At 48.9% G+C, this 24,310-nt stretch overlaps 1 protein-coding gene across 1 annotated transcript in view; it reads left to right on the top strand.

The window, feature by feature from the left end:
• Nucleotides 1-21,679, top strand: part of SUGP2 (SURP and G-patch domain containing 2) — a 29,637-nt gene extending 7,958 nt beyond the window's left edge. Inside the window, 8 exon segments of the mRNA XM_048498818.1 lie at nucleotides 3,382-3,499; nucleotides 5,189-5,661; nucleotides 9,039-9,150; nucleotides 11,239-11,660; nucleotides 11,880-11,944; nucleotides 12,731-12,864; nucleotides 18,782-18,899; nucleotides 21,390-21,679. Of these exon segments, the coding sequence (XP_048354775.1) occupies nucleotides 3,382-3,499; nucleotides 5,189-5,661; nucleotides 9,039-9,150; nucleotides 11,239-11,660; nucleotides 11,880-11,944; nucleotides 12,731-12,864; nucleotides 18,782-18,899 (1,442 nt within the window). The 3' untranslated portion in view covers nucleotides 21,390-21,679.
• Nucleotides 21,680-24,310: the final 2,631 nt, after the last annotated feature.

The following is a 24,310-nucleotide window of genomic DNA, read 5'->3' as shown; positions in this document are numbered from 1 at the left end:
TAGAATATTTCTATGCCATATTTCTATTTGTACGCCACCTTTTCAGATTCCTGTAGAAGGCGCCTTGTGATTAAAAACCAGAGCATGAAAGAGCAAAACACTAGACCTGTGGTGGCAAACCTTTGGCACTCCAGATGTTATGGACTACAATTCCCATCAGCCCCTTCCAGCATGGCCAGTGGCCATAGCTGGCAGAAGGTCAGTGGAGTATGTAATCCATCTGGAGATCTCAAGGATCCGCCCTACTACCTCTGCTATAACCACATAAAACTATCCATAAACATGAGCAGACTAGTAAAAGAATAAGAAGAGTTGGATTTATATCCCCCTTTCTCTCCTATAGGAGACTCAAAGGGGTTGACAAACTCCTTTCCCTTCCCCCCCTCATAACAAACACCCTGTGAGGTAGGTGGGGCCTGAGAGAGCTCTGAAGAACTGTGACTAGCCCAAGGTCACCCAGCTGGCATGTGCTGGAATATACAGGCTAATCTGAATTCTGCAGATAAGCCTTCGCAGCTCAGGCAGCAGAGCGGGGAATCAAATCCGGTTCCTCCAGATTGGGATGCACCTGCTCTTAACCACTACACCACTGATGCTTCTAAAAGGCGATGAGGTAAAACTCTTTTTAAAACAGCCTGCACAAAAATATTACTTTTCGCCCGTAGTGGAAAAGGAAGTCAAGTCGATGCCAGGCAAGCCTCAAAGGGGATGGAACTCCAAAGGTAGGGTGCCACCACAGAAAATGTCCTGTCTATATCCTGCCTCATCTCACAAGAAAGTGCCAAGAGAGGGCACACCAAGGGCAAAGGTATCTTAACTTTGGAAGGCTAGGAGATACATGGGGAGATGGTTGCTCAAATATCCTAGCCCCAAGCAATTTAGAGCCTTCCTGTTAAGGACCAGGACAGCCATTCTCGTGAGCATGTCCCAGGGGTACCGCAGCAACACTACCGCCCCCCCCCCCCTCATTTTTGTGGTGTCTCCCACGGTAGCCAGCCAAGGACATGGAGGCTGGCCCATGGGGCAGGGCCTGCCACAAGGTCGGCTTAGCCCCACCACCCCAGTGCTTCCCTTTGCCTGCCCTGGGAGGGAAGGTGGGGTGTGTGTGTAACCCAAGCTGGGGGCAATGGGAGGGGAAGGTGGAGGGTGGCGGCAGGGGTACCGTGAGATATGAAGAGTGAGGTCAAGGGTACCCTGACCTCGAAAAGGTTGGGAAACACTGGACCAGGATTTTGAACTGAGCCCAGAAACAGATGGGTAGCCAGTTCAGGTTTCTCAGCACAGGAATGACAAGGATCTTTGTCACAGTGAAATGCTTAGAGAAGTTGCTCTGCAGTGTTGTTGTCCTAGGATGTGGTCACCTGATCATGAACAAGGTCCCCAAAGTATGGCCACTTGGAGTTTTCTTCCAAAGCGTACAAACCCAGGCGTGGCATAAAATAATCGGCAGTTTCTTTGCGGTGCTTTTTTTTTGAGCCATGGAAAACTGTCCCAGGGAATTATTGAAGTGAACATAAGAACTTTAGAAAGAGCCTGCTGGATCAGACCAGACTCCATCTAGTCCAGCTCTCTGCTACTCGCAGTGGCCCACCAGATGCCTTTTGGAGCTCACATGCAGGATGTGAAAGCAATGGCCTGCTGCTGCTGCTGCTGCTGCTCCCGAGCACCTGGTCTGCTAAGGCCTTTTCAATCTCAGATCAAGGAGGATCAAGATTGGTAGCCACAGATCAACTTCTCCTCCTTAAATTCGTCCAAGCCCCTTTTAAAGCTATCCAGGTTAGTGGCCATCACCACCTCCTGTGGCAGCATATTCTAAACACCAATCACGCGTCACATGAAGAAATGTTTCCTTTTATTAGTCCTAATTCTTCCCCCCAGGATTTTCAATGGATGCCCCCTAGTTTTAGAATTGTGAGAAAAATTTCTCTCTGTCAGCATTTTCTACCCCATGCATAATTTTATAGACTTCAATCACATTCTCCCTCAGACGTCTCCTCTCCAAACTAAAGTGTCCCAAACGCTGCAGCCTCTCCTCATAAGGTGCTCCAAGTGAAGTGACAGTTGTGAGTTTTCCAGGCTGTGTGGCTGTAGTTGGGTAGTTTTTGCTCCTAACGTTTTGCCCGCATCTACGGCTGGCATCTTCAGAGGCATGTCATTTTGAGATCTGGTTCTCTTTGTGGCACAATGTGGCGTGATTGTGGGTTTGGGAGGTGAAGCACATTTGTATGTGTCTGATATCCTTACCACACAATCACTCTACACCTGTGGTGGCGAACCTTTGGCACTCCAGATGTTATGGACTACAATCTGTCATGCTGGCAGGGGCTGATGGGAACTGTAGTCCATAACATCTGGAGTGCCAAAGGTTCGCCACCACTGCTCTACACTGTGCCATGGTGAGAAACATGTCTTACCACAATGCGCCTCTGAAGATACCAGGCATAGATCCGTGCAAAACATTAGGAGCTGTGTCTTCCCGACCATAACCACCTGGCTTAAAACACCTAGCGACCTGTTAGCTTCCAGCCATGAATGTCTTTGACAATACACTGAAGTGAAGTTTATAGTTGTCAGTAGGTTGGTGCACACAGTAAGCTTTATTGTAGAACACAGATAAATGAATCCCCAAACATTATCTTGTAAATTGCATGACAGTCTTGCAAGGATCTACCTCCCCAATTGCAGGTGACTAAATGAGGGAAAGTGTCTTACTCAAGGCCATCTAGTAATCTTGTGGCAGAGATCAGCTAGATTTGACTACAGTAGCACCTTAGAGACCTACGAGCCTTTGAGATTCAGTGCTCACTTTGTCAGATGCAAGCTTGTTCCCAAAGCATCAGCTTCAGACCAAAGGAATATTCCAGAATGAGGCCCCAAACCATCAGCTTCGGACCAAAGGAATATTCCAGATTGAGGCCCCAAGCCATCAGACCAAAGGAATATTCCAGAAATCAGCTCTAAAATTAGCAGTAAGGAGGTCTCTTGCAAACCAATCTTATCATCTTACCATAATACAAGCTTGTGCCTGGCAGAGGGAGCTTGGACCCTCGAAAGCTCATATCCTGAAAATCTTGTTGTGTCTCTAAGGTGCTTCTGTGCTTGAATCCTATCTGTTCTACTTCAGACCGACATGGCTGCCCTCTGAAACTAAATAGTGACCGTGGTGGGAAATGTTGTGGCAGGAATGCAGAGCACAATATTCCTTCTCTTATCCTCAGTGCTCTGCCAGCTGTCACATTGCTGAAGAACCGATTTCACATAGTATTGCCAGATTCCTGTTGTGTTTCCAGAATGTAGCTCTGTTTCCCAGTTGAATAGATTTGCTCGTGAAAATGCCCCGCCGCCATTCTAATCCATATTGAATTGTTCTGTCTTTCGCAGTCCTGGAGCGTGCTGACCGAAAAATTGCCGATACTATTGAAAAGCTGGTGAACCTCATGATTTCTGGCTCATTGAAGGGCAAAGAGAAAGCCAAGTTGAACAGCGACCCCAAATACTGGTAAATCGCTTAGTCTTGAGTTTTCCCCAGGGGAATTAGGGAAACAGGCAGGGCAGTTTCCCTCCTTTGTGCACCCTTGCAGTAGCCCTATGAGATCGGTTAGTTGTGTGTTAGTGTGACAGAGAGAGTGTGCAACCCCCAGACCCAACTTTATATAGGGAGCTTCATATCACAGAGCCGTCCCATTCTGAGTTGGACATCATATATGCACTGACCATTTGGCCAAAACATGGTCTATCTCTTGGGTGCCGTGTGGTTTCCGGGCTGTATGGCCGTGTTCTAGCAGCATTTTCTCTTGACGTTTCGCCTGCATCTGTGGCTGGCATCTTCAGAAGATCCTCTGAAGATGCCAGCCACAGATGCAGGCGAAACGTCAAGAGAGAATGCTGCTAGAACACGGCCATACAGCCCGGAAACCACACAGCACCCAAGTGATTCCGGCCGTGAAAGCCTTCGACAATACATGGTCTATCTCACTTGTGTCCAGCTCTGACCCTCCAGATGTTCATGGACTACGATCCCCATCAGCCCCTGCCGGGATGGCCAACTGACCAATCATCCAGATACATGTGGAGGTTCCCATTTGAGCATGTTTCTGGTATCGAATCTTATGGTCCTATAGCTGTCTTTTTTTCATTTAGTGCAAAAAAATGAATGTGTCGCCTGGAATCTGCTTTGAAATCATTCAGGCACAGAGACAACCGCCCACCCCACCCCCCAGTTGCGCTGTGATCACTGAATGCCAATAACAGTTGAACCTTTGGCCAGAATTTCCAGAGGATCAGGGCAAAACTTAATTTTTTTCCTTTATTTTTTTAAAGCACCCTGTATGCCTCTTTGTTTGTTTGTTTTTTAATATGTAGGGCTCATTATTTAAATAAAAAATTAATAATAATAATAAAGCCCCTGATATCAACTCAAATACGTGTGTGTAGGCAGTGGGGGAGGTAAGGGGAGAGAGTTGTCTTCTACTGTCCCTTCTGAGGACTGCTGTGCATAAGAACGTATGAATGTGACCTTGCATTTCTGGGGCGTTTTCCTTAAAGCAGCGTTGACGCAAAGGGCTCTCTGCCGTCTGTTTCCCATCAGTGGAGGCTTTGGCAGGGCTCTTTGCGCCATGTGCATCTCAGCTATTGAGCACTGCTGCTGAGCCTAGATGAGCAAACAGAAGCACCTACATAGTGGGGAAAGAGGCCTGGGAATGCTCTAAATCAGTAAATGAGCAGAGGGCTCTGCCAAGGCCTCCATTGCTGCTCACTGTAGAAGAGGCTGCATGCTTGAAGAGCCCTTTGTGTGGGGGAACCAACTGGTCAGAGAACACTGACTCCCTTCAGCACAGTGGCCCAGAATAGTATGCTATGGTATTCTACCTTTCTGAATTTGGGACCTGTTTGTAACCCCCTGGGGGGCAGCAGGGACCCATTAAGCTGCAAGCCCACGGGAGGAGCCAGACTCCCCAAACCTGCCTGTGCTGACAGCCAATCGTCTTTGCTGCTGACTGACCTTGTTCTGCAGGGCAAAGAGAAACAGGTGGTGCAAATGGGCCCTTTGCTCTCCATTTGTGCATCAGACCCACAAATTATAGCAAAAAGGTGGCTTGCAAGATGAGTAGATGGGGCTGCTGTCCTAGCATGAAGGTTTTCCCCACCCCCTAACCGACTTTCCTTCCCTTTTCCCTAACAAAACCAGGTTTTTGCTCGACAAAGAGAGCCTGGAGTACAAATATTACAAGCTGAAGCTGGCAGAAATGGAGCGGCTGATGGCCACGCCCAAGGAGGAGCCGAAGGAGAAGAAGACCCCTGAGGAGCGTGCCTCGGAATCGGTGAGGGCGATGTTGTACGCAAGGAAAGTCGCCAGCATCAAGAGGAGGCTTTTCCGGAGGAAGCGGCCTGGGATCCTGCAGCTGGCGGCCAGAGCCAGGAGAGTCAAGAAAGCAACGGTCGGGACCCAGACGCTCCTGTCAGCCGGAACGATGCTCAAGCAGCAGCACAGCCAGGGCTCTGCCGCATCCATGGAGGGGAGCACCTCCTTGGACCAAGCCAGCCCTGCTGCCTGTAGCAATGACCCCGAAGAGCCGCAGTCCGCGGGGGAAGTACCGGTTGCTGGGCCCTGCATGGAAGCTCCAGAACCCGCCCCGTCCGTGGAAAGCCAGTTCACTGATGGTAGGTGACGTCCAGTGATCTTCTGTCTTCCTCTCTCCCCTCCCTTTGTACATTTTATTTATTTTAACACTTTTCACTCTCTTAAAAGATACTCACAATTAACTGAGGCAGCAGGCCTGATGGCGACCTTTTTAAAGACCAGATCTCAATGAAACTAATGTGCAGAAAGTATCACACACACCCAGGGCTGTGTTTGATTTTGTCTGTCTTGCCTTTTCACTCCTAAGACTCCAAGGTGGCTATTTTGAATCAAACATCTCGTGCTAGATTACCGTATGTACTCGAGTATAAGTCAACTTTTTCAGCACATTTTTAATGCTGAAAAAGCCCCCCTCGGCTTATACTCGAGTATATACGGTAATTCCAAGATGGCCGCCAGAGCTGTGGCCCACAGAGAAAGGAGATCACACCAGCTGTGGCAGAAGCATTCTGCCTGCATCCAACTTTTGAGTATTAAATTCACCATTCCCCTTTGTGTTTTTATGTAAAGCTAGGCTTGTAAATCCTCCAGCTTTGATAAAGCCACAGTCTTTGCAATTAGAGTTGCTCCATTGGCTCTGGTAATGCGTGTTAGGTATTAATCTGTGCCCTTGAAGAGATTTGTGTTACTGGATTATAAGAGCATAGTCAATGCTCTCTTGGAGAGAGATTCCATTGCACTTGTAGCATTTAAAGACTGCAAAATGCAAGTCAAGATTTGTTACTAGTAAACTAGCAGCTGCTGCATTTCCCACCCTAGACTTATACTCGAGTCAATAAGTTTCCCAGTTTTTTGCGGTAAAATTATGTGCCTCGACTTATACTCGGGTTGACTTATACTCGAGTATATGCGGTATTTTAAACCCCCTTTCCTGCCTTACAGTTTATGACAGCAGAGACGCGGTAGAGCGCACGTTTTGCGCTCAGGCTCAATCCCCAGCAACTCCAGTGCTGGGTCTTCTCTGCATGCAGTCCTGGAAAACTGTTGCCAAATAGACAAGAGCGACTGAGAAGGCAGTTTCCTGTGTCTGCAGTTTATTTGGGGAAGGAGCATGACTCAGATGAAGCATGCAGGAAGATCCGGGTCCAGTCCCTGATAGCTCTAGTCCGAGCACAGGTGTCAAACTCGTGGCCCTCCAGATGTTATGGACTACAGTTCCCATCATCCCCTGCCAGCATCATGCTGGCAGGGGATGGTGGGAACTGTAGTCCATAACTATCTCGGAGGAGCCAGCCTGGAATTCTTGATACCTGTACATCTTAATAGAAAAAAGAATTATCTGGTTGCAATGGTGTTCACCGAGGAGAGCTCCTCTGGTCATCTGTGAGGCACTGGAAAGATGTTGCCAGTCATAGAGGAGCTTAGATTTGTCCCTGGCCCAGTTTGGGAGAAAGCAGGAAGGCAAATTGTTGCAGCTTTCCATCCCAGAACTGTTTTAAGAAATACTATTCTAATGAACATTCAATTTTCATCATAAAATTCTCCCCAAGGAGGCGTGCTCAGCGCCCTCACTTCCGACCTGCGAAGCAGCTAAAAAATGGCTGTATTTAGGACAGCCTTTGGTTAAAGCAGCCCTAAATCATGATTTTAGAAATTTAGTGTATTGTCGAAGGCACTGTCAGCTTCACCATCCTGAAAAATAACGATCCTGAAAAATACGCAGTAGCAGAACACGTCCTAATCAAAACTGGGCATCCCATTTTATTTGAGAACCCTGAAATTCTGGACAATTCGGAAGGTTACTAGGTCAGACTGCACAGGGAGGCCAATGAAATTCACAAACACCAAGGCAACTTCAACAAGCAAGAAGAGACTCTGAGAATTAACAAAGCTTGACTGCCAGTGCTTAAAAACATGAGAAGGAAAGGCCAAGGGCATGCTAAGTTCATGGATAATGGACTCCACCCAAACACAGGATTTGCATTCACCAATGCTGCTGCTGCAGGGAATGCAAATGTGAATCACTCCCTGGACTGAAAACCCCCACCTGCAATACTATATTATCATCCACACGTTTGCCTAGCAAGTTCCACCCAAACACTTACTAATTGGTTCCCCACCCGGGGACATGACCATTTATACCCCACTAAAACATTCCCTTCTCGCTGGACACAGTGTGTAACAGACTTCCCTCTGTGGTACACCTCTGAAGATGCCAGCCACAGATGCAGGCGAAACGTTAGGAACAAGATCCACCAGACCACGGCCACACAGCCCAGGAAAACCCACCACAGCCAGTCAGAAATTTAGGTTTTATGTATTTTCGTGCTTCTTATGTATTGTAGTTGTATTACAACCCCCATTTGGATTTCGGAAATAAATAAATCATTTAATTTATTACATTCCAAATTCCTTCGGAAACTAATGGGGCTCCCTAGATGTGTGCCTTATGCTGCGTTGTGCATTGAGATGGGCCAAACAACTCTAGAAACCTTGGCATGGATAAGGGCCATAAAATATTGGCTGCATATACATTTTCTAGTGGGATCCAATAGCTATATTTCCTCTCTGTTATCAGATCACTTTATTTCAGAATGGTGCATATCGTTGATCTTTAGAAACGTTGAAGCTATTGGTTTCCCCTTGGAATCACTCCTTATGCTCACAAAGGTGGAAGCCTTCAGACTAGTTAAGAATAGGCTCTTGGATCTTGATTTTCATAATTTGACTCGTGCTGCCAAGACAATCTGTTCTCCGACTACATTATTAATCCCATGCGAGCGTGGAATTCACATGCAGCATATCTTAGATCTGCTGATTAATCCCAGGCCAGAGGAGAGCCTTGGCTCACTGCAAGATCTGCTGCCATCAGCTCTGCTGGAGGGGAAGATTTAAGAATATGGAGCGTTCTAAAAGAGTTTGTTCATGTGATTTGACTTCACGGTTTGAAAGTTCACTCCTGGACCGTTCTCTGTTTCTATGCCCTAAATACAATAAGATACGCATGAAATACTTGAATTCCATTTTCTTGCAATGTTCTCAGTGGCATGACTGTTATAAGATACCCAATCTCCTGAACAGCTCTGATGTGCTCTTTTGTGAAACTGTTGCAAATTTTATACTGGAAATTAGTAATTTTAACTGTATTTCTTAACCTTGTTTTGTTTTAAAATTTTGTCCTGTTTTATATGCCAATAAAGGCTTGTGTTGGTTGGTATTACAAAGCCTCTTGAGCTCTGCAAGGAAACAAGGCAGCTAATGAACAAACTTAACGAATAAATGACAAGAAAAACTGCACAGGTTACTTGCAGAGATTATGAGTACCCATTTAGAAATTTACCTTCCTGGCTGTATAGGTTGGTTGAGTCTGAAGCCTACACATTCATTGTGTGTCCGGGTGGTTTCAGAGTGGCCTGTTTTGCAGGCATAATTCTTGAATACTTTTTGCCTTTTGCAGTGGACATAAAAACTATGGCGACGGCGGGGAAGCTGGCCAAGTTCGTAGCCCAAGTTGGGCCAGAGATCGAGCAATTCAGCATTGATAACAGTGCTGACAACCCAGATCTTTGGTAAGTTATTTCCCTTCCCCGACAAACAACTGCGTACCTGTCTTAGTTTTGTTACTAAGAGGGCAGCCATATTGGTCTGTAGTCAAACAGCGCAATTCGAGTGCGGAAGCACCTTAGAAACTAGCAAAGATTTCAAGAGCGTGAGCTTTTGAGAGTCAAATCAGAAAGGTGTCTAATGCAGGGAGTGTTGACTTTCAAAAGCGTCTACCTCGTTATTTATATTTAAAGAAAGGGGAGAAAATAACATAATTATAAATACATCATATAACTATAATCATTTTAACCACATGCCGGCCTTGGCCCCTTTCCCAGAGGTCTCAGGAGTCACAGCCCTGACCTGCAGAGGGTAACCTCTTAGGAGCCCAAACCTTGCCTTAAGAAGAGTTCGATTTATATCCCCCCCTTTCTCTCCAATAGGAGACTCAAAGGGGCTTACAAACTCCTTTCCCTTCCCCCCTCACAACAAACACCCTGTGAGGTAGGTGGGGCTGAGAGAGCTCAGAAGAACTGTGACTAGCCCAAGGTCACCCAGCTGGCGTGTGTGGGAGTGCACAGGCTAATCTGAATTCCGCAGATAAGCCTCCACAGCTCAGGCGGCAGAGCAGGGAATCAAACCTGGTTCCTCCAGATTAGAGTACACCTGCTCTTAACCACTATGCCACTGCTGAGCCACTGGTTGAGCAGGAGTTCCCTTGGTCATCAGTGATGTCCTTGTATTGTTGAAGGCTTTCACTGTTGGAATCACTGGGGTGTTGTGTGGTTTCCGGGCTGTGTGGCCGTGTTCTAGTAGCATTTTCTCCTGATGTTTCACCTGCATCTGTGGCTGGCATCTTCAGACGCAGGTGAAACATCAGCAGAAAATGCTACTAGAATATGGCCGTATAGCCCGGAAACCACACAACACCCCAGTGATGTCTTTGTTTCCCGCTGCCTGCTGCAGAGGTATGGCATCGTATCTCAAAGCCTCCTGGGCCTTGTGGGTGACATTTTCTATCCCAAGGGATTTCCCCACGGGGCTTGGGTTCTCCTGCTGCAAGCTTGGGGAAATAAGCCGCTTGTTTGGGCCATGGGGTCAGAGGTGGGATCCAGCAGGTTCTCACAGGTTCCCGAGAGCAGGTAACTAATTATTTGTGTGTGCCGAGAGGGGGTTACTAATGGGTGATTTTGCCACGTGATTTTTGCCTTAGTTACGCCCCTCCTCTCAGCAGTAGCGCGCAGAACTTGAAGCAGTCTAGCAGGAGGTGCACCAGCGTGCGTGGCAGCCTGCACCTGCGTGCATTCGCTTCCCGCCCAAGGACCGGCGCAGCGGCTGCGTCCTTGCCACAGCCCCGCCCGGGAATGCCCCGCCCCCGGAATGCCCGGCCGCACCCCCATCGTGCCCCGCCCAGCCCCATTGGCGCTACGCCACTGTTTGAATCCCACCACCATGGGAACCTGTTACTAAAATTTTTGGATCCCACCACTGCATGGGGTCCTCAGCCTCGTGCCCCTGGGTGCCATGGCACCCACCAGGTGTCTTTAGTGGATGGGGCCAGGTAGGGCTTTTCCCCATCGAGGCTTCTGAGTGGCTATTACAGATTTGATTGGCTGGGCCATTTTTAAAAAAACACTATTTTGGCAGCAGCTGCCACCACAGCACAAGGATCTTCACTGTGTAATTGAAGTAAAGTCATCGCAATCATTTTGTGTCTGGCTGCGCCTCCTGTGGAAGCTGTTTTGTGGCTGCACCCATCATACCGCAGGTACCAGTAGCTTCTTCAAGGTTGAGGACACTTGGCCCGGAAGCTGTTTTGGTTCATCTGCCTGGCGTGGGAATAAAAGTCTGTGGATGTCAGCCACATTTCTGAACAGGACTAGCCACTGCCCAAGTATCTTTTTGTACAGAGGACTGGTAGGTAAAAACCCGCAGTCAGATCCCAGCAAGGCAGTAGGCCTTGTGGAAGCAGAGAGAGTCTTGGGAAATGAAGTTCCACACCTCGAAGTCCGGGCCCTCAATAGGTTTCTGGAGCAGTGCTTTGATCCTGGTCTCGAACACAAGTGTTTTGTTTTGTTGATGTCTGCCCCGCCCTGTTGGCGTCTTCCTCCCAGGTTCTTGCAGGATCGAGAGAGTCTGGCCTTCAAGTACTATCGTGCAAAAGTCTATGAGCTGTGCCCTTCCATCAGCTTCAGTTCTGTGGAAGGGTCTGCTGACCCCAGCCAAAGCCCGAAATTTCTGGAGGGCGACGAGAGAGATGAGGAGGAGCAGGAGGACGAAGAAGCTGAGTCGGAGGAAGAGGCCTCTCAGATGGAAACGGAAAGAGAGGGCGGGGAGGAGGCGGAAGGTGCCGGAAAAACAGAGGAGCCAAGCGCAGCGGAGGAAGGGCAGGCATCCTCAGAAGGTGCCGCTCTAAAATCAGGCAGCCAGGCATCTTCCAGTGCCCCTCCTCAGCGCAAGAGAATCAGTAGCAAGTCCTTGAAAGTGGGCATGCTCCCAGCCCAGAAGAGGGTCTGCCACGTTGAAGAGCCACAAGGTAAGAGGTCATCCAGTTGCAGGGCTGGCAGCGACTTCTTTGCAGGGGCCCCAGTATGGGATCAGGGCCACATTGACCACCAGGAGCACTGGCTCTGATCTAGGAAGGGGGTTCCCCTATTGGAAACTCCCCGTGACCTTTGGGAACAGGAAGCGGTCTCGGGCCCGGCGCTTCCTGTCCCCTGTTTGGAGTGACTCCCGCCTCTGGTTTGCCTTGCAGTCCACGAACCGGTCCGGATTGCTTACGACCGACCGCGGGGCTATACGTCTTACAAGAGGAAAAAGGTAAGGGCGCAGAAACGGCTGCTATTTGGATCCCGTCCGTTCCCAGCTTGCGCACGTGGGGTTACTTGGAGCACCACAGCAACGCTGTGAGATAAACAGGGCTCAGTTCTCACCTAGGTTGTTAACCATTGTATAGGTCTTCTTCAGAGTGGTGTGGGATAGCCAGTTTCCACGCAAAAAAATGTTCCTTGCATATTGGCTAATATATAGCCAAATTTGAAATATAAATACCGTATATACTCGCGTATAAGCCGAGTTTTTCAGCCCTGTTTAAAGACTGAGAAAAGCCCCCTTGGCTTATACGCGAGTCACCATTTTCTATCAATCACAAGGAGGCTGGGGGAGGGGGCGGGACAACCTCCCTGCCTCTGGGAAGCCGCTTGTTGCTGCCCTCCTCGGAGGGTGAAGGGGGAACCCCGAGGCACCCCGGCTGGGTGCCTGGCTGGGCTTCGTCAAACCCCAGGAGGCAGAGGGAGCTCCATATTTGGGCAGTGACATCAGGGGGAGTCACTGCCCAAATAAGGAGCTCCCTCTGACTGCCGGCTGGGCTTGGTCAAACCCAGCCAGCCAGCAGGCAGAGGGAGCTCCTTATTTGGGCAGTGACATCAGCGGGGAATCAAATCCGGTTCCTCCAGATTAGAGTATACCTGCTCTTAACCACTACCCCACTGCTGCTCCTGGGGGAAGAGAAAGGAGTTTGTAAGCCCCTTTAAGTCTCCTGTAGGAGAGAAAGAGGGGATATAAGTCCAACTCTTCTTTTTCTCCCTTGCTTGTCAATTTCAACAGGTCAAGGATACGGAGTTCTCGCAGAAGAAGCTGACGGGGAAGAATATCGGGTTCCAGATGCTCAAGAAGATGGGCTGGCAGGAGGGGTATGGCCTCGGGTCGCACGGCGATGGGATCAGGGAGCCTATCAAAGTGTATGTAGCAGGAGCTGTGTGTGTGTGTGTTGTGAGTTTGTGCAAGTCTGACAATTCAGAGACCCAATTCCTAGTGGTGTCTTGTTCCTGCAACGAAAAACTGTTCAAGTTCATTCCATACGTGGAACTCATCACAAGCTTTTTAAAAAGATGAAGCTGATTCCATGGAGGATAGATTCGTTCATAGATGTTAGTTGCGATAGCAGAAGAGAACCTGTGTTCAGAGGTAATTGATCTTTGAATACTTGATGCAATAAGAGATGGCTGCCTTTCCAGAAGCTCACTTTCCCTTTGTCGGCAGCTCCCGTTCCCTTTTCTTTAAGAGAGCCAGCGTGATATAGCAGTTAAGAGCAGGTGGATTCTAATCTGGAGAACTGGGTTTGATTTCCCCACTCCTCCACCTGAGTGGCAGAGGCTTATCTGGTGAACCAGGTGTGTTTCTGCACTCCTACATTCCTTGTGGTGTAGAGCCAGCATGGTGTAGTGGCAGAGGCTTATCTGGTGAACCAGGTGTGTTTCCGCACTCCTACATTCCTGCTGGGTGACCTTGGGCTAGTCACAGTTCTCTCCCAATTCTCTCAGCCCCACCTGCCTCACAAGGGGTCTGTTGTGGGGAGAGGAAGGGAAAGGAGCTTGTAAGCCACCTTGAGTCTCCTTACGGGAGAGAAAGGTGAGGTATAAATCCAAACTCTATTAAAAAAATAAAATCATCCAAACATCGACTTTGGGAAGTGAATTAAGCTACACCATGTGGCCAGCTGTCTTTAACTTGTACGGTTTCTGCCGCTTTCCCTTGCCAGGATTTTCAGAATGGTGAGTATCCTTCGCCTCCATTGGATTCATACCCGCTGTGCCCTCACTTCTGTTCTTGTCGAGTGACTTTTATCTCTGGGATATTAGAAAAGCAACAACTTAACAATCCACCCTCCCAGGGTTGAATTTTCCACATTCATAATATCTTCAGCTGCTGCCTTCCAGCGACATCCCACACACTCACAGTGCTGAGACAAATTGTTCTTTACAGGTGATCAGAAATCCTGTGACTCAAAACCTGCATGTTGGAGATGAAAGATTTCCCCCCTTTCCCATTTTTAAAAAGAACCCGTTTCATTTTGTATGCCGAGGGGAGATCCCACAGTTCAACAGCAGAGGTCATGGCTATTGCAGAAGGTGAATGGCTCAGTCCCCAGTTGAAGGGGTCTTGGGTAACTGCAGCAGGAAAGACACACACACACCCCACAGCACAATGAAATCCAGAGGTGTAGCTGGGCTAAATTGTGCCCAGTGCGCAGTCTATATTTTCCACCTCCCCCCTGCCCCGCCCGGCAACTCCCCCCTTCCCACACTTACCTTCGTTCCTTTCTTTTTCCTAGAACTTTTTCAGGCTGAAAAAAAGGCCTATTCGTAGTTCAGGCTTTAAAACGGCCTGGTGGGAACTACTTCCCAGGAGACCTTGTGAGCCCCAGGGTCTCCTGGGAACTGTAGTTCCTCAGCTTGCACTGCGAACAGGCCTTTTTTTTCAGCCTGAAAAAGTTCTAGGAAAAAGAAAGGAACGAAGGTACTACGGGAAGGGGGGGGGGGGGGCTGCAGGGGGGGAAGGGGGAGGTGACTGGGGGCGATTTTCCGCACCCCCCCAGGCGTGCGCCCAGTGCACTGTGCACACACACCGTCCCCTTGTGGCTCCGCCACTGATGAAAGCATATGCGCCTTCTGAACTTTATTGCCATTAGCAGTCCTGCACAGAAGGCCCGTTACTAATCGACATGCTTTCTGAGACCGGCATCTGGAGCACCACGCCTAGTTTCCTCTTGCCGGTGCTTGAGAATTCAGCTCATTCCAGGCTCTTGCTGGTACCCGCCCTAAATGGACCCTGGGTTCCAGAATCACCAAGGACAACATTCTCCAAGGCTTTTCGCTACTAGCCCAGCTGGATGAATGTTGTCTTTATTGGACAACGCTTGAAGCGGGCAGTGCTGGACCAGTGGTGGAAGATAGCTTTGTGGCATAGTGGTTAAGAGCAGGTGCATTCTACTCTGGAGGAACCGGGTTTGATTCCCCGCTCTGCCACCTGAGCTGTGGAGGCTTATCTGGGGAATTCAGATTAGTCTGCACTCCCACACACGCCAGCTGGGTGACCTTGGTCTAGTCACAGTTCTTTGGAGCTCTCTCAGCCCTACCTACCTCACAGGGTGTTTGTTGTGAGGGGGGAAGGGCAAGGGGATTGTCAGCCCCTTTGAGTCTCCTACAGGAGAGAAAGGGGGGATATAAATCCAACTCTTCTTCTTCTTCATCTTCTTCTTGCATCCTTTTGCCAGAAGTGGGGGACTTTGATCAGCTTCCCTCATTCATTTTCCAGGGTCTTCCTCTGATGGCGGCTCTGCTAAGAGCAGCTGGTGTTCCAGGTTCAAATTCAGGAATCTCTGCTTGGCTTAGGTGCATTCTCTAATCAACTGCTGCCCTTGTTAAGATCCCAAAATGGTGGCAGCTCCACTGAAATCCACTCTTGGGTCACTTCAGCTGCTTTGAACAATCCTTGTTCTCTGGAGCAGCGGAAAACTGTTCCGTATTTTCATTTGCCTTCTCTCATGCAACAACTCTTCAGGTATTTGAAGAGCACATTGCGACAAGTGGACCCTTCTCAGTTTTCTCCGCTGAGGTACCCAGTTCCTTCAGCCTTCCCCCGCAAGACTCATCTACCAAACCCCCACCGTCTTTGCTGCCTTCCTCCAGACTCATTTTACATTGTCTTCATTTTAAAGGGTGGGGTTCCCACCTGGGTACCCTACTGCAGAGGAGCTCTGCTTCACTTGGAGTAGAACGGGACTGTTCCAGCAGTGGCGTAGTGGTTAAGGGCAGGTGCATTCTAATCTGGAGGAACCGGGTTTGATTCCTTGCTCTGCCACTTGAGCTGTGGAGGCTTATCTGGGGAATTCAGGCTAGCCTGTGCACTCCCACACACGCCAGCTGGGTGACCTTGGGCTAGTCCAGGGGTAGGGAACCTGCGGCTCTCCAGATGTTCAGGAACTACAATTCCCATCAGCCCCTGCCAGCATGGCCAATTGGCCATGCTGACAGGGGCTGATGGGAATTGTAGTTCCTGAACATCTGGAGAGCCGCAGGTTCCCTACCCCTGGGCTAGTCACAGCTTTTTGGAGCTCTCTCAGCCCCACCCACTCACGGGATGTTTGTTGTGAGGGGGGAAGGGCAAGGAGATTGTCAGCCCCTTTGATTCTCCTTACAGGAGAGAAAGGGGGGCTATAAATCCAAAATCCTCCTCCTTCTCCCTTCTCCTCCTCCTTCTCCTCCTTCTTCTTCTTCGAGGCCTCTGTGCAGCCCCACACGAGACTACGCTTGTGCTGGCCAGTCAGAGACTTTCACTTAGCTTTTTTAGGAGCGTTAGCCAACCAATGAGTGCTCCTCTCCCCTCAGTCACACACCTGGGATAATAGTTTTTCCCGCCAGGTTCATGTGACCAAGGGGAGGGGTGACCTCTCCCTCCAGTTCTTCCTTCGCCATCGTGGGGGTCGAGATATTGGTTAGATCGGAGCAGTCCCTGAGAGGAATTTTGCAGCCATTGTCTTTTTCTGTTCTTTGCTTTGAGGTGTGCCCCCTCGGCCCACAGTCGAAGAGTTCTTTCGCCAGTTCCAAAGAGAGCCGAGAGCCGCTTCAGAGTTGCAGGTGACGCAGATGCCCGACAGGTCCCTCTCTGGCCTGCCACATCTCAAAAAGGATATTTGTTTGTTGTGAGGGGGGAAGGGAAAGGAGTTTGTAAGCCTTACAGGAGAGAAAGGGGGGATATAAATCCAGTCTCCTTACAGGAGAGAAAGGGGGGATATAAATCCAGCTCTTCTTCTTCTTCAGCTAATGCAGCCTAAACCCTCGTTATCCTTTTTACAGACCGCTCGTGCTGCCAAATGCTTTGTTTAGCTGGCATCCCGCCGTAGTCCTAAGACCCTTTCCACATGTGTTGTTTCTGCCCATTCGTTTTCTCTATATGCCGGGCTTTGCATTTGTCTCCAAAGTTCATTTTGCTTCCCAGCTCTGCCACCTGAGCTGTGGAGGCTTATCTGGAGAATTCAGATTAGCCTGTACACTCCCACACATGCCAGCTGGGTGACCTTAGGCTAGTCCCAGTTCTTCTGAACTCTCTCAGCCCACCTCCCTCACAGGGTGTTTGTTGTGAGGGGGGAAGGGCAAGGAGATTGTAAGCCCCTTTGAATCTCCTGCAAGAGAGAAAGGGGGGATATAAATCCAAACTCTTCTTCTTCTTCCTTCAGGCCAGCTGCCCAACCTGCCCGGTCATTTTGAATGCTGTTTTTCCCCCCTTGGTCGGCGTTGGCCGTCTTTCCCAGTTTTATGGCGATTGCAGGTTTGGCAGGGATTTTCTCCTCCCCTTCAGTCAAGCTGCTTGTCAAAGCACCCATCTGAGCACAGAGCTCCTGCGCCCCCCCCCCCCCCCCCATGTAAAACTACCCTCCAGATTCATGAAGTGCCGTAGATGAGCACTCTTGGAGCCTGGTTCTCTCACAGGCTATGAATCCACCTGCCATTACTGTCACCTGGTGGTGGTCGGAAGCGCCCCCACATTGCATCCCACTTGAGGAGACCCCACAGGGGTTTCAAGTCAGGAGATGAACAGCGGTGGTTTGCTGTTGGCCTGTTTTTTGTCCTCCTGCTGCCAAACGCGGTCGAAAGGGGTGAGGTCTTGCCAGCCGCAAGCCTGCCCTTTTTAGGAGCCGTCTCCTCCGTGTTCTTTGCTTCTCCTTTCTCTTGCTGTTGCTCGTGGCTGGGAATCCCAGCTGCTGCTGCCGGCTCCGACACTGCGGTCCCTTGGAAAGGCTGTTCAAGCCGAGGGGCCAATTGAGGGAGATTCCCGATTGAGATTCCCCTTCCTGGCTGTGGCTCTGGTGGCCTCCACTAGCCCCCTGTGGGAAAGGAAGTCGGGCTGAGGGGTCCAAAGAATCCGTGCACTCCCTGTCGAGGTAGGAAAAATACTGAGGAAAATGAAGTTCACACCAAGACAGGAAGTGACAAATTCTTTTTCCTGCCTTCCTGAGATGGCCTCCTACCTATCAAGAGAAGGTCCCTTCATGGTAAATGTCCAATGGACCGTTTCCATGTAGCAGTCCTAGACTTCCTTGGAGGTCTCCCATCCATGCACTAACCCGGGCTGACCCTGCTTAGCTTTGGAGATCTGATGAGCTCGGGCGATGCAGGTCAGAGCATCCGCCCTTCTTTTAATCAGAATATCCTAGGAGACATTATCCTGTGCCTTGCTGAAAATCCAGATGTATTTCATCCACACGGTTCTTTGTTCGCAAGCTCATTGGGCTGAGAACGACTGGTTCCAGCATTGCCGAGTGATCTTTCGCGCCCGAGCAGGGATTTGAACCGCTCTACCGCGACATCTTCTCTTGAGACTTGACAAGCCACTGTGAGTTAAAGCAGCCTGCCTCGTTCCTGTGCTCGCTTCTTGAGTTGTTTGGGCTTGCAAAGGTCTTCTGTGACAATCCTCACTTGGCCATTGCTTTCACCTCCTGCATGTGAGCTCCCAAAGGCACCTGGTGGGCCACTGCGAGTAGCAGAGTGCTGGACTAGATGGACTCTGGTCTGATCCAGCAGGTTAGTTCTTATGTTCTTATGACATGTTTGCTTGTGAGACGGTTCTATCTACAAGGGCCCTGGAGGGGGGGATTCCATGGCTGTTTTGGAATTCTTTCCCTGATTTATTTTTTTTAACCTCCCCCTTTTGCCGATCTCACAATTCTTGGGTCTGCAGTCGGGACGCATCTCTTTGGGCTGGCATAAAGAGCTGCAGAGAAGCAAACACACACACTCCCCTTTTTATTAACTGCCCCTTTTGGGAAGCGTGACATCTGGTAAGACATTGTGCTAACTCTCCATTTTGCCTCCGTAGGGGCTCTACCTCTTCAGGGGAGGGCTTGGGTGTTGCTGGGGAGAAGAAGGAAGACACATTTGACACCTTCCGCCGGAGAATGATAAACATGTACAATCAGAGGAGAGGCTGTAAATAGGTAGGTGCATGGATAAAGTGGTTCCCCTGGTTTTGAGTTCTTTCAAGCACACGCAAAGAAACCCCTGATCTGTTTTTTCTCTCACTAGTTATTCAATCCAATCCAATCAGTTAACCTTTTGCTCAGGTAGACGTTGCTGAGCTCCTCCACAGACGCTCTCTGTGGTTTTTAACTCTGGGAGAAAGGCAGCGTGGATATGTTTAATTTAATCCCAAACGATCTTGGAACCAAACAGTCGGATTGTTGGGTAGCCTCGCTGCCTGTTTTTCGTACGCCCGTTCTTCAAGAAACCTTGCTGATTTTTGTTTGGATTTTTTTAAAAAAATGTCCTCTTGTTTGGACGAGCAAGACCTTCAGCGAAGTTCATTCCCGAGCATCCTACTAGTCAGCTGCTCTTTGGATGAAGAAACTTGCTGGCGTGATTTCTCTCTTGTCAAGAATGTCCCCTATTCTATTCTGGACAGGATGAAAATGACCCTCCTCAGTGGTGAAAATTCTGGTTCTCTACCACGAAGATTCAGAAGCTTGGCTTTTTCATCCTTTTAAAACTTTCTTTTGACTCCCTCCACCTCTGCAGCGACCGCTCTCTATGGTTTGGAATCGCAAGCTCTGTTCCTTTAGTCCATCCATTGACCCTATTTGTGTTTTGTTTCCCGCCAAAGAAACGTCCTGCTGGAACTTCCGTTTTGGCAAGCAGGGCTTGTAGGAATTTTCACCTTTTATTCTGGCATCTTTATTCAGCCATAAGCCTGGAATCATACGCTGCTGGCGTTCGGGATGGTTTTCCGCCATTTGTCGAACAGCTTGGGCTTCGCCTCCCCAAAGGACTGGTGGCAGCGCAGTCAAGGGGGTCTGGAACATGCGCTTCTATATTGCGCGTCTCAAGAGTTCCTGGTAAACAGTTGGCTGAAGCCTTCTTAAGACATTCTCCCCAACCTCCCCACCTTGATACTTACGCTGATTGTTACTTTGATGTAACCCCTGGAAGAACTTCTGTTGGAACCCGGAAGAATGCAGAGAGAAGAACTGGACACTGGTGGCATGAAAAACTCTTGACAATGGTTTTAAACCAGCCACCTGGCCAGTCAGTATTATCTGGACTTCCCAAATTTTGCTTTTCCCATCACTGTCTGCAAAAGAGATCTTCATCTTGTTGACTGGACGTTTTTTTTAGTCCTATTGGAAAACAGTGAACATTTCCCCCCCTGTAAGCTGACCATTTTTGTGCTAGTTCAGTGATGTGCATAACCTTGTCCACAGTTGCTTGGATGTGTGCAGTTCTGTGGTTTGGAGCACTTCTGGCTGTTTGCTTGGAACATCTCAAAAGTAAAACAGGGCAGCATATCGGATATTAGTTTTTGAAGTTCATGCTGTCCTGTAAATCTGGTGTGATGGTCCACCTGTCAGGTGGCTTCAAGAGTTGTGAGCCGAACTGTCTGCTTCATCCTAACTTGAGTTGACGTTACTGGTGCAACAGATATGCTGTCTTACAGCTACAAAATTCTCCAGCCCATTGGTACACATTGGGCCAATCAGAGGCTTCCTTGAAGTCCAGCCATTTCCCAGTTATATTTTTCCAACACAGCTCCTTTGTTTCCCAATATTTGGTTCTCTCGTCTCTGCCTGTTATTTGGTTCTCTCGTCTCTGCCTAATTCCGCCTTTGCAATTAAAAACAAAATAGGGTTCTATACACCCTGGCCTTATTGTCCAATAATGATTTGTTTTGGCCGCTGTTAAGTCACACGGGCTTTTCTCCCTTTAAAAGGGCCTTAACGTCTGGAAAACTCCGTAAGCTTCTACTGTTTGAAATCACAGGGCCCTTTAAGGGTTTGACTCCACTGACTGAACTCCTTTCTTCATTCGTGTTACCAGAAGCACTTCTCTTGATTTGAGAACTTGCAAAAAATAATAATAATAATAATCACATGACCAGATATGTTCTTTGGCAGCTGAGACCCCCTTAGCCGATCAGTTCTGGTCGGTGTTCCACGCAGTTTGTGGTACGTGGTCCAAGTGCCATTTGGTGGGGTACGCCGGCATACACCTTGACATATCCAGTCTGGAGCAGTGGCCCTTTTTTACCCCCGTTTTGGTGAGGTAGAACGGCGACTGTCTTCCTGGTCTGGGCTTGCATCAGAGCCGCTTTGAGCTTTGGCAGTGTTGAAGGCCAACGACGTTTCTCGCAGGGGAGGGCTGGCGTGGAGAATCTTTTTGGTCTCCAGTCTTCCCCGTCAGCAATGATTCAGGGGGGCAGTTCTTTCTCGTTCGACAATTTGGTTTAGGACGAAGGTATCAGAGCAACGCTGGTGTTTTAAAATTCTAGTGTTGCTCTCCAGGCCGACCGTCTTCTGTATTTTTGAGATCCTTTGGGTTTTCACGTACTGCTTTTAGCAGGCGACCTTACCTAGGGACACCTGAATGCATTTGCAAGTATTAAAAACGTGCTGCCGGGTATCCATGTCGGTTCACTTGTTTTTTTCTTATTTTAGTTTCCCAGGCATTCTGTCACGAAGACCACAAGCTTCCAGGAATGTGTTTTAAACTTCTGTTAGTAGGAGGTCCTTATCCCCTCTCAGAATCTTTTGGTTTGGAATGTCCCCTTTTTAGCGCTTCTTTGGTAAGATTTTCTCCCCCTTCCTGTGGCGTTGAACAGTGTTGGACGAGTAATTAGAAGGCCTGTTAAGTGACACCCGATGTTTCTTGCTTTAAAAAATGTTGAACTGCATGTAATTCTTTTTCAAAAGACTTGACAATAAACGTGGACAAAAATGGAAGCTTATTTTCTCAGCCTGGTGTCAATTCCATGCGTGTGGCTTTTGAGTTGTTGTGAATTTCGTAAACGTACCTCAGCTGGTGCAGTCCAACACAGTGTATAACAGCATCTAGATGCCAGCCACAGATGCAGGCGAAACTTTGGGAGAAAATGCTGCTGGAACACGGCCGTACAACCCAGAAAACACACAGTGCCCTAGTGATTCCGGCCGTGAAAGCCTTCGACAATATACTGGTTTCGTTAACTTCAGTGTTCTCACAGCAGTGCCTTGCTTGGATTCCGCTTGCATCAAAGGAAGCCACCGCCATTAGCTGAGTCAGGCAATACCGTATCGTTTCTTTATATACCGCCCTCCCCCGAAAGACTCAGGGTAGTGCATAGCAATAATCGCAACGAAGGTATAACATATAACGACAAGCAATAAACATAGCAACAATACCATAAGATCAATACCATAGGATCAATAAGCATCACATCATAAACATCATAGGCATAACATCATAAATATAACAATAGGGGACAGCTTTGTATTCTTTTTAAGGGGCAGAGGGCTAGGGGGGACGAGGAGCAGCAGTGGCGTTGGAGGTTAAGAGCTCGTGTATCTAATCTGGAGGAACCAGGTTTGATTCCCAGCTCTGCCGCCTGAGCTGTGGAGGCTTATCTGGGGAATTCAGATTAGCCTGTACACTCCCACACACGCCAGCTGGGTGACCTTGGGCTAGTCACAGCTTCTCGGAGCTCTCTCAGCCCCACCTACCTCACCCGGTGTTTGTTGTGAGGGGGGAAGGGCAAGGAGATTGTAAGCCCCTTTGAGTCTCCTGCAGGAGAGAAAGGGGGATATAAATCCAAACTCTTCTTCTTCTTCTAGTGCTAAAGGACTTAGAGAATGGTCTGGCAGCACACGGAAAACGACCTCTGCTGAAGTCAAGTCTGTCTTGTCTGAAAAGCAACACCTGTTTCAGCCTCTTTCAGTTCTTCTGAGGCAAAATAATGTGTGACATTTATTTATTATATAAGCCTGCAGATACAGTACATTGTGACACCCTTGAAATCCCAACAAGGGTGGAACAGTTCCTCAACCCTCATACCCCACAGTCGAGCCAAAAACGGAAGGGGCGGGAAAGGGAGAGGCATTTAAGGTGGATCAAAGTCCTTTACTGCCCTCAACTATGGGCCGGTGGAACAGCTCCATCTGACAGGCCCTGCAGAATTGAGACAGCTCCTGTAAGACTCTGGTCTCGTTAGCCAGAGCGTTCCACCGGGGCCAGAACCAAGAAGGCTCTGATTCAAGTCGAGAATGTTCAGGCAAGTAAAAGCGCTGCTATGGTGTATGTAAAATAAATGCACACTTCTTTGGTGGCGGTGGTAGTGTATGGGATCTCTTTTTAGCTGCAAGTTGGCATGCTGATAAATTGCAGAGCAGCAGCCCTGTGAGACCCGCAGTGTTGCCATGACATTTTGATCCATGAGGAAGGCTGTGCTGGAGGGCTCGCAAGAGATGCTGCAGGAAAGGAACCAAGAACCAAGCCTCAGGTGGAGAGAACAGGAAACAACTGCTCCCAGGGACCTCTCTGCCCTGTTGATAATTATGTTGCATCGATACAACTCCAAGTAGCCACCTTTGCATCTAACAGAAGGGGACAAGGTGTCCCACAAACGTTTTCAGCGGGAGGGCACGCTCCGCTTTCCTCTTTGGGGCCACCCTGACCTCGTGAGATTGCACCCCTTCCCTGTTTTAGGAACAACCACGTTCACTGGGGCAAGAGGTGTGCTCTACAATTCGCTGTAGCGGGTGGGTGAAGTGGAGGCCTGCAGTTGTGTACAGTTGGTCTCGGGAAGAAGATTCCAAAAAGCAAGTCCTAGAGCAGTGATTCTCAACCAGGGTTCCGTGGCACCCTGGTGTACCACGAGCACGTCCCAGGATTTGGAAGGGGGGGCGTTTGGAAGCTTCATGGGCTCCCTTTAAACAACACTGAAAAACAGCATTGTTTTATTTGCCTACATTCGGTGTGGATTGGGGGGGGGTAGATTTAAACGGAGCTCTCCCTTTAAATCCCCCCAATCCGTGTCTAATTTAGGCAAACAAGCAACGCGGCTGTCAATGCTGCTTTCCCTCCCCTCCCTCTGCTTGCCACTTCCCCCACCTACAGGCCAAAAACGGGGAAAAAACCTTTAAAATGCAAAAAAAAAAAATCAAATGAAGCTCAGGGGTACCCTGAGATATGAAGAGCGAGGTCCAGGGTACCACGATGTCGAAAAGGTTGGGAAACACTGCCCTAGAGACTCTGAAAGGTAAGTGGACCGCCCATTGCCTACCTCACAGGGTGGGGGGAGTGCCAACACAAGAACGGACGGCTGGAGTGTATGTTTCAGAGCAAAGGAGAATCCACTGGATGATCCTGTGTACCGACAAGAATACCTGGATGGAATGGCAGCGGTATTAAATATGATTATTAAGGGTGGTATCGCTATATACAGCAGTGGCGTAGTGGGTTAAGAGAAGAAGAAGAAGAGTTTGGATTTATATCCCCCCTTTCTCTCCTGCAGGAGACTCAAAGGGGCTGACAATCTCCTGTTGTTCTTCCCCTCATTAATAAACCACTTAAGAGAGAAATCTCCTGTGAGGTACCATGGTAG

Source organism: Sphaerodactylus townsendi, linkage group LG05 (genome assembly GCF_021028975.2).
Source record: "Sphaerodactylus townsendi isolate TG3544 linkage group LG05, MPM_Stown_v2.3, whole genome shotgun sequence".
NCBI lineage: Eukaryota > Metazoa > Chordata > Lepidosauria > Squamata > Sphaerodactylidae > Sphaerodactylus > Sphaerodactylus townsendi.
The sequence above is the reverse complement of the archived record's forward strand: the minus strand, read 5'-3'. Positions and strand labels throughout refer to the sequence as shown.